Source organism: Diadema setosum, chromosome 4, assembly GCF_964275005.1.
Source record: "Diadema setosum chromosome 4, eeDiaSeto1, whole genome shotgun sequence".
Lineage (NCBI taxonomy): Eukaryota > Metazoa > Echinodermata > Echinoidea > Diadematoida > Diadematidae > Diadema > Diadema setosum.
Window position 1 is genome coordinate 16,926,207 of NC_092688.1, and position 12,445 is coordinate 16,938,651.

Here is a 12,445-nt window from a genome sequence, read left to right on the forward strand (position 1 = left end):
TCCGTTTGGGATTAGTGTAAGGTATTGCGTAGCCATTGTCTGTAGCAGTAAGCTGCGAACGTCTGTCATCTCGTCAATCAAAAGATTATCTTCAACAGTTTCATTTCGGAGAGATTTTTTTTCTTGAACCAGTACTATCATCAAGATTATGCCAAATCAGTATCGCAATCAGCGTTAAGACAGAATTCAGGTTTCATAATCATTCAGCTGTAGTCCATCTTTGGGAGTAGCTGTAGCAGAGACGCCTTAGTGAGCTCCATTGATTTCACCCCTAGTATCTTCATCGGCATCATCATTCTCATCTGCACAATGTCATCTCCATCATCATCACTGTAATCATCGTCATCATCACGACTGTTACCACTCATCGTCACGCTTACCATCACCTTCAGCATCAGTATCGTGATTTAACTTGTCTATCATCACCACTGTCATCACCATAGTGATTATCACTCATCCCTCTTCCACCTCTGTCAACACCATCATCAACATCATCACCTGGGCCGTGACTGTCATCATTGCGATTTGACGTGGGAATGTTGCCGTTGATCGCCAAGCTTGCAAGCCGAGCGAGCCGGAAGACGCAGCTGCTGCTTCCTCCCCAAGGCCTCCGGGGGATGACGCCGCGCCAGGATGACAAAAGGAAACACGCACTTCACGTTCATTCCGCGCGAGAGGTCCGATACCCAGGAGACACGTGCTTCTACCTCAACGCGGTCGATCCCAGTAGGGGGCGCCCTGCGGACGTCCGTCCTTGAATACCTGGCGACATACCTTGGTACAAGTCGTGGCGTCTCCGCCGATATCCCGCCAACATATACCATGGACATTATGTACCCTGTGATACTCAGGGCGATTTCTACATTACTGAAAACAACAATAACAACAACAGCAACAAAAACAAAACAACAACAACAAAGTAACAAGATTAGATTTTGATCTTTAAACAAAGGCTGTTATTGAAATATAGGTGCCTACTTATTTTCGTCACTCCCCCCCCCAAAAAAAAAATATATATATATATATATATATATATATATCTTCGTCAAATTATGTGTATTGTCGTATACCTTCTTGTTTTTTCCTAGAATCTTCGTCAAACTTTTCTATTCTCGTTTGCCTCTTTTGATTTTTTCCCTTTACCTTTAGGGGATGCTACATACTTCGTATCATATTTACATGAAACGTCTCCGCTGAACCGAAAAGGAAGTTTTATCCTTAGGGCAAGATAGTGTCCAAAACGCATTTATGCTTTCTCAAAATTCCCACAGCGTTGGGAGTTGAATATTTTACACGAATTTCCTTTTTGTTTTTACCTCTTTCATCATTCATTTATCAGTATCTCTCCTCCGCCCCCCCCCCCCCCCTTCCACATTTCCCTGTGCGATATAAACGTCTCTTTGGAAAGCCAAACTTTGCGGGTTTTTCTTCCCGTTGTCCGTCGGGCTGGCTTTCACAACTCATCGCCACCGCACAGTGATGTCTGTATTTATGTCATTCATAATTCATACGCCTTGTCGTCTGCTTGAAAATTCGAGGGTTTTCAACTTTCTCCCTCTCTCTCTCTCTTCCTTTTTCATCTTTTAATGTCGCACGGAATTTTCTTTCTATTCGGCTACGTACGAGGCATGTTGTGTTAAGGGTAAAATTCTTCGTAATCGTCTGTACCCTTTTTAACGTTAAAATTCTGTGTGTGAAGATTGAATTTTGTATCAGGTCGAGCAAAATTAGCAATTTCATTAGAAGTTCGATCAACGTTTGACCAATGAGGGGACAAAAAGCAAACAAGGAATTCTAATTTCTTTTCCTACATACTCTTGTGGATCGAGGACCACTTAGAGTTGCTTCAGTTGGGGAAAGACAGATTAGAAATTGGTGTTTAAACACTTCTCCTTGAATGCAAATTTTATGTTGCGATCAGTATGTTTAATGAGAATGTCTGCCGATTTAACCATGAGTCGGATTTTCCTCTGAATGATTGGGCAATGATTAGCACATATACACGGTTGTTACCTTTAAACTCGACATCGGGTACTTGATGTCGTTTGAGCGAAATGAATTCTGACGTCTCTTTTCGCCTCACTGCGTCTGAAGCTGTTCGTCTGTTTCCCTTTGCTGCATAATGTACGATCTCTCTTCTCGTACAATCATCCTCCAACCCCCCCCCCAAGATTTGATGATTTCACTTGTTCTCTTTCACTTCTTTCCTAATAATTTTTCGCCAAATTTTATGTGATCAACATCTATAGTCCCGATTGGCTGATTGTCCGTTTGCTGTATTTCCATCAGAAAGCACACACCAGCGGGTATCAGCGAAATACGCAATATGGTATAATATGATATTTTGTTTGTTTGTTTGCTTTTATTTCTGCATTCAATCAAATGCAATTTGAATGCAAACTTCAAAAAGTACAAAGACAAAGAATAACAAGTGCAGTGAAATAAATCGATAACAGTACATAAATAGATTCACATAGGTGATTGCATTGAGCAATGTTGATACACAGAAACGTGAAATAAAATATACAGTATTTTTCAGTAAACAACAGAGATAATTGAATGCAGGAGACCACCATCATAAGCGATTAAACTTGAAATGGATGGAGGCCTCAATGATATGATATGATATGATATGATATAGGCCCACGAGTATTTTTTTTTTTTTTGTTGGGCACAGCGTACTATATAAGAATACATCGGTGAGCGTGATTCCACCTCCTTAGAAATAAACAGACATAGATTTCATCTCATAAGTCTTGGCTGCAAGAGTAATGCCAATACTTGTAACCCCACGTCATTGTGCTATCGTCATTGCCTGATCGGTGACTAATTCTTTACATCATCAGCTCTCGCACTCTGGAATATACCCATACTTATTAGGAGATTCTTTTCCCTCGATTCTTTTAAGAATGCTCTGAAAGCCTGTATGTTAAGCCTTGAACGAGTGTAAATGATAATTGTTCGTCGTATAAATGTGAAATATTATCAACATTATCTTATTTTTTTTTCGGATTCCAAGTAGACCCAAAGCGTGTCTATTCACATTTGCTTTATTTTTGTATGTTTGTTTGTTTGGTTTTTGTTTTGTTTTGTTTTTTTTTTTTGTTCAGACCGTATACATATCGGTGTCCCTGTGTCATTTACTTACGAATCTATAGTTAGTGAATTTTAATGAATTAATTCAATTACCTTATTTTCATAGAACAAAAGGCGATAAATAGTACAAAGCATACAATCAACAAGGAAAGAGGTAAAACCTGTAAAGTTAAGTACAAAATGTATGTGCGAATGAATGTATAATATTATAAAACAAATAATGCATACTTTTGCAGATTAAGAACCATATGAAGCGATAGAGAAGAGTGATCCACTAAAAAGCAGAGCTTGTAGACGTTGATGACGTGGGTCACTGGATAAACATTATGCAAGTAACATATCTATCCAATGTGATGTATTCATAGCCCTTAAAAAAAAAGATTCTGATATATTGATTGTCTCTGTTCCTATGTACAGTCTTCCTTCGTTATTCCGCAATGATGTGGGATAATATCCATGATCCATGTTGTCATGCATCTGCCTTTGTTGCCATACACTTTATGTATACTGTCTTAGTTCCTTTATCTCCTATCTTCCTATCTGCCATCCCCCTTTGACCACCCCATACCCCCCCCCCCGCGTTTCTCTCCGCCTTTCAAAACATACCATCCTATTTTAACCGTGTAACACCATTCTCATATTTGCTCGTCCGTCGTATACATAATTGCGAACATTGCGTTCCTACTTCCCTCGCTCCCCGCCGTTGGGGTATATATATCAGGCCGTCAAGCCCGCGCGACTTCCCCAGCCGAGCAGCATTCCTAGCCAGAGGGTTGCGTGGCGTATCACCCAGTCGCTTCAAACACCTGAGTCCCCTGTCTGGTGCGTGTACATGAATAATTGAGTCTTTCTTTCCCCCTCTCTCGGTCTCTCCCTCTGTCTTTTTTTTTTTCTTCTTTCTGTAAATTATGCAAAGAGCGACAAGGATGCTCCCCCGAGACTCTCGCCTAGATATACGACAACCGTAGAGACTTTGGCTTAAAGAATCGAGAAAGTAATGGGGACATTAGCAAAGCGCTTCGAGTGCATATAACTGTATGGCTGCAATATTTTTTGTTTGTTCTTCATTGTGTTTTATTGTGCATCTGTTTTGGAGTTTTTGGCCGACAGTGGTGCGAAGGCGAGGTGACCTTGTCATTTAAGGCCTGTGTAGCCATTTTGTGTGTGTATGTTTGTTTATGCGAAAATAAATACACATGACAAAAAAGAATTATAATGACGAGTAGGCTAACACAGCAATGTCTTGACGTACCTTGCATACTTCGTATAGATCAATTGCCTGAATTATCACGTAACTGCTGTATACGTTTGAAACCAATGTCATTGTCCTTCCTATTGTTTTTATTGAGAGTAGAAAGATAGAACTCGTTCTGTAACAGGAAGGAATTACAGGAATTGTATGATATGGTTTAGGTTTCCCATTTGCGGCCGGCATTAATTTTTAATATCCCATCTACTTGACGTTTCCGCTCAAAGAGCACTGCTTTGAAACCACTATATCACTGAACAATTTAACTGATTGAATCTGTTGCACACATCACGAAACTAGCATAGACCTGCAATGGCCAAGGCTTTGCAGAATGCCTTCAAAAGTGAAGATGAATTTCATGAATATATTTTCCTTTTTTTATAATTTATTTCAAAGTCCGTATACAGCTTTAGACCTGTTTATGACTGCCGGCAAGACTTCCAGAATCAATTCAAAGAGACCTTTCGGCAAACTAGGACATCGCGATGGCGGCAGCGAGCTTCAAAGATTCAACATCAACAGTAAAATTTCGAAGGCAAACAAAATGGGAAAAAAAGCGTCTCAGACCGTTGATCACTATGGTAGTAATCCAGAATTATTTCTTTTTCTCTCCCCATCTTTCTCTTCTTCTCCATTTCTCTTTCTCTCTCTCTCCAGCGGCGCACACACACACACACACACACACACACACACACACACAAACATTCTATAGTTGTTTCTCATCTGTATATTTTCTGCCTTCGCTTTTCTTACATAATCACATTTTTTCCGCATATTGTACTATGTCCTCTGCCCTTTCTCTTCTCTCGTATTGCAGATGAGAAATATTTTGCGCTGTAAGCAGTTTTCATTTAAACCTTTGTATGCTTTGAGTGCATATTCGCACAGCAAAACCCGTAGGTCCTATAAGCATTTGTATCCACACTGTCAAGAGTCCTTTGCACATTAAGGCTTACGGCAATGCTAAAACGTATCGTTTTTGTATCTGCCGAATTACTGTTTTCTAGCTTTGATAGAAGATGAAATTCAGTTTCTGCTCTTGTTTCTTTGTGGTCGCTTCTTCTTGCGGATGGGTATTGAAGCTTGTGATACGTATTGTAACTACTTACACTTCGCCTCACATCTTGGTTTTTATTCCATCATACATCGGAGACTTCGGATGTTCGGCAGTTTGCTCGGGTTTAGGTTCAAGGATTGCCCGAAAGTTTTGTTCTCTGTTCTTGAAGCACTATGATTCCTCTACAACTACAGTAGAGTTATCCCACTTCTGTGTCGTTATTTCATGTCGCAATATGCTTCCTGTGATCGGCATAGATAAAATTTTCCCGTTTTCTCTTTTCTTTTTTCCCGTCGCTTTAGTCTTCTTGACTATTTTTCCGAGGTACGCGAGCTTTGCCGACTGCAGGGCAGAGAGTAGCGGGCAAATATCCCGGTGATATGGTTTGGTTTAGCGCGAAAGCACATGTTAGATTTGGCGGGTTTAGACGCTCGCTTTGTTTCCCTCTTACAAGCATTAGAAAAATGCGTTTCCTCTTTGCGCTTCTGGCGGTTTATCCACCTTAAATCCGTTCCCCATGATTCTGTTGTCACACATTTCGTAGATGTCATCTCTTGACAGTCCTTGGTCGGGTGTTGGCGTTGTCTAACTTTTTAGCTGATGCGTATTCCCCTGAGGTCATGTAGATCGCAAACTCCTGCAGATGACAATTTTCAAACATTTGCCTGAACGAACTACAGGAAAGCGGAGAATTAGAGGTACAGTAAGCGAAGAAAACCGGTATCACTATATTATTCAAGACGTTACAATCAAAAGCTCTCGGTTACATCAAATGCTGATGCGAGATAAGACGTCAGCAAATCCACGGAAAACCTTAGACGTTAAAGTATTAGCAGCGCATTTCGTCTTAAAACAGTACGACGTGTCGGCTGGAGAATAAAAAACGTTGGCAATCACTGCTGCATGGCTTGTATCTTTTTTTCCTTTTTCTTTTTTGTTGTTGTTGTTATAATTTTGTTGTCTTGTACTTATTTGTAACATCATTGTAAACTTACATTTGATGCAGACAGTTTTACCTTGCGTGTGAGTGAGTAATATTTTCTCTTTTGTCATATAAAAAGCCGCCTAGAACGAATACTTGTAAATGGGTATTTTTTTTAAGAGCATGTTCATAGATTATCCCAAAATCAATGCAGTGTCGTCACTTGAGAATACGCAAGTTCATTTTTCACTTTTTCACTTCCTCTTCTTAGTAAAACGTAGATTAAAAAGACGTTTCTGTTGGGTGCTAATACCGTCAAATATCTACCATTAGGTTTGTATATCTTATCTTGTATCAATGTTTGCATTTGTTCTGTGGCCAAACTCGAGGGAGAAAATGTTGTCATATAACCAACGTTGGAAAGAATGACATCTTGTCAAAAAACAAACGAGTGAATCGAGAGAGAGAGAAGAAAGCTGACACTAATTTCACAAGTTAACTGTCAGTACAGGTTTCTGTCAAAACCAAATGATAATCTTGTGACAGCAGAGGAATGATAAACAATGTAGTATCTACTATTATAGGTTTGTCAATGTGAAATAATAATAATAATAATAATAATAATAATAATAATAATAATAATAATAATAATGATAATCTTGTGACAGCAGAGGAATAATAAACAGTGTAAAGTATCTACTACTATAGGTTTGTCAATGTGAAATAATAATAATAATAATAATAATAATAATAATAATGATAATAATAATAATGATAATAATAATAATGATAATAATAATAATGATAATAATAATAATAATAATAATAATAATGATAATAATAATAATGATAATAATAATAATGATAATAATAATAATAATGATAATAATAATAATAATAATAATAATAATAATGATAATAATAATAATAATAATAGTAATAATAGTTATCATTATTATTACCATTATATGATTATCATACTATGAATGTAACATTTTTGTTGTTGTTGTTGTTGTTGCTGTTGTTGTTCTATTCTGTTGTCAGATATACGTGTTGTCATTTCCATGTATGATTTCCTTGAAAAAAAAAAGCAGAAATAAAATCAAACTGAACTGAACTGAACTGAACTGAACCAATCTGCCAAGTTCTTGATCAATGTAAATAAGAGCCAGCAGCCATCTACAGGAAACTGCAATTGTGCGAATAAGAATCAAGTGTTATTTTCCGTTTTCGGCACATTTTCTTTTTTTCAAAACAACCACAACAACAACAGTCCCTGCAAGCCGATGATGTATCTATTTCGGAAATTGGTACGAGTTTGGACACACCGAGGTTTAAGGCGGTTAATAGAGGGGAGCCTCGGGGGAGGGTAAATTCAACACCAACAGTTTTCATCGCGTTTACTCACCTGGTAGTACATTTCTTCTGCCTTATAGAGTGTGTTTCATACCAACTTGTGTGTAATCCTTGCTGATTTTCTCATATTATTAAGTTTGGTGAGTCCGTATAACTCTCCTGTAACATTTTGTCATGACCTTTAAAGCCATTTCACATGTTCGGATCTCCGAATTGCAATATATGTTCTTGCAAGTGTACAGTAGTTACTTCGTATTGACATAAATATATTAAATTCTTATATTTTTATATCAACCTTTCAACGTCAACTTCAAATGTCAATATTCTAATAGAATTCAAGGCTTCCCTTTTTTCCCACTGGCTGACTTCGGGGACATTTTATGGTGATTAAGCTCCTGAAAATTTCATATGATATTCATGTGTTCCCTTTTCTGCCCGCGTTTTCCCACTTGTTCGATCCCCAGACCTCCCCACCACCAGAAGGCATGGACATAGTGCACCGACCTCAGTAGCAAAATAGTCTCGTATGTCCAGGCTCCTGGCGCGTAAAAAGCTGTTGACCTTAATAAATACGGACTAGAGCTTGTATACAATTGATCGCATACGTTCACATCGCAACGTGTATACAAGAAAAAGGTTTCAACGGCGTAACATCTTTAAGCTGGGAAAGTTGCTGTCGTTTGATGCCATTGCCGTTTGTCATAGAATCTGTCTGCATTAACGCTACTTACTTGCAGCGCGTTCGGTGATAACAGGTGATTGTCTTATGATGATATATTGACAGGTGTCACTTTTTTTATCGCTTTGTTTCCATCTTCTCCTTTAGAGGTCCCCCCTCACTCCACTCTGCTTTCCTTTCTTTCCATGCGGCTATTGTTCTTTCCTTTCCTCATATTTCTCCCTTCCCTCTTTCCTTCATCCTACTCCATTCTTGTCCGTCACCTGTAATTGATTGATTGGTCAGCGCAGACGCTGACGGGAAAAAACACGTGACGTGGATTTTTATTAAACTTTTATTTCTGCGGTTTAACAACAATAATGATTGTTGATGTTAGTAATGGCTTACCAAGGACGGGTTTTCACGCAGTCGGGAGGAGCATTGTCTAATAACGCCCCACATTCTAATCAATTTATGCTCACCGATATCGTCTGCTGCAGCGAACGCCAGAATTTCATCGCGGCAAACCAGGCAACGACTGCGCGGCAATTTATCATCACCAAGAGCCAAATCTATTCATTAAATTAAAAGTTCATGGCGTCACATTTTGACCACTAGTATTGCTGCCCGAACTTTCATGCCGGTGCAAGGGAAAGATGATTAGCATTTTTCATTATGAATTTTATTTTTTTTTTTTTGGTTCTCAAAATGAGGACACGGGGGTGTTTCAGTATCAGAGGGAGAGAGAGATAGATGGGGGGGGGGGGGGAGGACGGGAGGAGACTGTGACACTCAGTTGTGAACGACGCACATAACAAGCCTTTAATTCATATTCTTCTCTCTGAGTTCAGAGAAGGTCGACCCACAAAATATTGAAAATGCATGCTTACTTTACACAAAAAAAAGAAACTGTAAAATCAAAACACACTTTCCTTATATATATATATATATATATATATATATATATATATATATATATGTGTGTGTGTGTGTGTGTGTGTGTGTGTGTACACGTGTGTGTGCGTGGGTGTACACGTGTGTGTGCGTGTGTATGTTCGTGCGTGTGTGTGTGTGTGTGTTTATGTGTATGTGTTTGAATGACATAAACGCATATGATACCTGTCTGTCAAGTTAGTGTTTAAAAGCAAACGAAGATATTCATCGAAATATTGTTACAAATAAATGTTCAAAAGTATATATATTTTTTGTCTCTCTGTATCTCCTGCAGTCAAACGACCCGAGCTACCGGACAATGATCATTTCAACCGACCGCCCGGCTCCTGCAACACCGCCCTCTCTAGCCACGACTCCAGCTCGCCGCCAGAGAGCCCCGGTACCGAGGACCTCAACCTCCTGGAGGCGGAGAGCGACGTGACGTCACCGTCTCTCGGCGCCATCCCGGCCACGACGCCCGACGACCTGGACCGTGCCAAGGAGGCCTCCAACCTCATCAACAATAATAACAACAACAACAATAGCACGCACGAGACGAACCTGGAGAACAGGGAGAACGAGAGTGGGACGGGGATTCCGGTCAGCGGGGCCAAGCGGCGGGGCCCGAGGACAACCATCAAGGCCAAGCAGTTGGAGACGCTCAAGGCTGCCTTCGCTGCCACGCCCAAACCCACGAGGCACATCCGGGAGCAGCTGGCCCAGGAGACCGGACTCAACATGAGGGTGATTCAGGTAAGGACCGACTAAGAGCACTGATCCTGAGATGAGTTCTAGGGCGAACGACCCATGCTTCCAATCATGCACCAGTGCGTTCAACCTGTTACAATGCTGCTTGTCCAAAAGCCTACTGCCGTAGACGCCACGGATTAGAGCCAATTGCTTTGACCGCCGTGACAAACGCTTCATAGGGCGCTCAAAAACTACGACAACAGTTATATGCTTTCTTATATGTTTCTTCAGTCTCTCAGAGCATTACCCAAGTCATTTTCTTTCTCAGCCATATGTCATGCAAAAAGGCAGGTGGTAGGGTCTATAGTCTTTTTTGATAACGAGTTCTACTCCCTATTGAGAAAGATGGATAAGCTTACGAAGGAAAAACCGGATTTTCCGTCATCACACGAAGGCGTTGCACGTGTATGTGCTTCTATAAAGAGTAGAATCTTCTCAAGCGAGCAGTAACGTGAAGCAGTAAGCATAATACGTTGATTACGTAAGCACGCGATCTTGGGTAGATGTTGAAGTAGCGCGAGTATGCGTTGGCCAGATTTAATGGACATAATGCAGTTTATTAAACGGCTACATCACAGCTACATCACACAGACAATCACACACACACACACACACACACACACATATATACACCCACACCCACCCACGCACACACACACCCACACAAACATACACACTTCATAAGTCTTACATAATTTGTTACAAGAACAACACAGCACACACATACACACATACACAATGCACTTGTGCAACCACATACTCATACACGAAAGAAAACTCTTGTCAATAAAATGCGCTTGTGCTTTTTTGTTAATACAAGGTGTACAACCACCGCCTACGCAAATTATTATGATAGCGGTCGCAGCATAGACACAGGAGCTTTCCGCACTGATAACAATAATCTGAATAATTATGTTATAAATTGATCACTGTGCTTAGTTAACACTAGTGTGTCAGTAACACTGGACTAATAGCTATTTTTCACATGGAGCACAACATTAGCATTTATATTAATCATATTATAGATTGAAGCCACAAAAGGCTTCGTTTTCGTAATGAATGCGGTCTTTCTGCCCAAGCTAGTCTCTCTTTGCCATGCTCACGCTGGGACAGTCATATTCTGTCAGTGGCGAGAATAACCAAAGTAACCAGAGTTATCGTGATAAATGTATCCGTTGGAGGTAGTTGAAATATAGCCACCACAAGTTTAGCTACGACCTACAGTAATACATCAACCGAAGTCTTTTCTTTTGAATATTTTTTTTTTCGCGATTTCCTTCAAACCTGTTTTCCGCAGAACAGCTCTACGAGTCGAGCACCGACAAAAAAAGACAGAAAATATATTTTGTTTTTGTCGTTGTTGTTATGAGAGCGGTATTTTGAAGAATGGTCGCTATCGAATCCCGGTGTTCTGTTCGTATCACTTGCAATGAGGAGGCGTGCAGAACGGATCGGTCTAATGGACGAAATTTGACAGCCCCACGTTTAGAAGCTGTCAGAACAAACAGCCAGCGAATAACGTTGAACGCGCCTCACAGAGCAAGAGGTAAAATTTCAAGCGCCTTCTGACCGAGTGAACGATTCCTTCTCCGTAAAGTGGACATTTCTTCTCATCTGCTGCGAGCGACATTCATACCTTGGAAGAGCTGAATCACCTCTCAAAGCTGTTATTCTGTTTCTTCTGTCGGGAACGACATTTTTCTCCCTCTCCTTTTCTTCTTTTCTTATATTTATTCTTCTCCAGAAGAAGACGACAAAAACCGAACTGCTTCTTTTACTTTTACTTTTACTATACGTTTGCCCCTTCTTATTTTTTTTTTAAAATTCAAATGAGATGCGACATTTTTGTGTTACAAAATATATACAATGATGTCAAGAGTTTACGAAAATGCCATGCGCCATCTTCACAATAGACTACCAGTCGTAGTTCTCTGGATGGGTGCACCCCCCCCCCCTCCCCCTCCTCTCCTCTCTCTCCCTCACAGACGAGTACTGACGGCTACTTGTATATACGTCTTCTCTTTTTTTTCGGCTCGTCTTCGTGCTCAATTTGATGACGTAATCCCCTGATCATTATCTGTTCAACACCTTCTGACTGAAAGTGCGATCAACTTCTTTCTTTATTCACTGAGACTGGTCGTTCCTGTAACTCTCATTTTTCTTCTACCCCCCCCCCCCCTCCTCTCTCCCTATCTTCATGCGTTGCTGCGATAAAAAACGAGGGGAAGGAGTGGGTAAGAAGGGGGTTAGAGAGAATAGAATTCTCCAGACTCTAATAAACGATGCGTGGCAGAGCTGAATCACTATACCTTTAGCTGGTCAAGCGAAGGAAACCGTTAAAGGTCTGCCCTAGGGATAGACAGAAAGGACGAAACGGCGAATGGGGTGGACAGATGGGCTCGCGAGAAAGACGGCAAAAAAAAA

General features: G+C 40.3%; 1 protein-coding gene across 1 annotated transcript in view; it reads left to right on the forward strand.

Moving 5' to 3' along the window:
- The window catches only part of LOC140226953 (LIM/homeobox protein Lhx5-like), an 81,975-nt gene that overhangs the window by 37,975 nt on the left and 31,555 nt on the right, over window positions 1–12,445 (forward strand). The window contains exon 3 of the mRNA XM_072307387.1: window positions 9,567–10,024. Coding sequence (XP_072163488.1) covers window positions 9,567–10,024 — 458 coding nt within the window. The remainder of the gene's footprint in view (window positions 1–9,566; window positions 10,025–12,445) is intronic.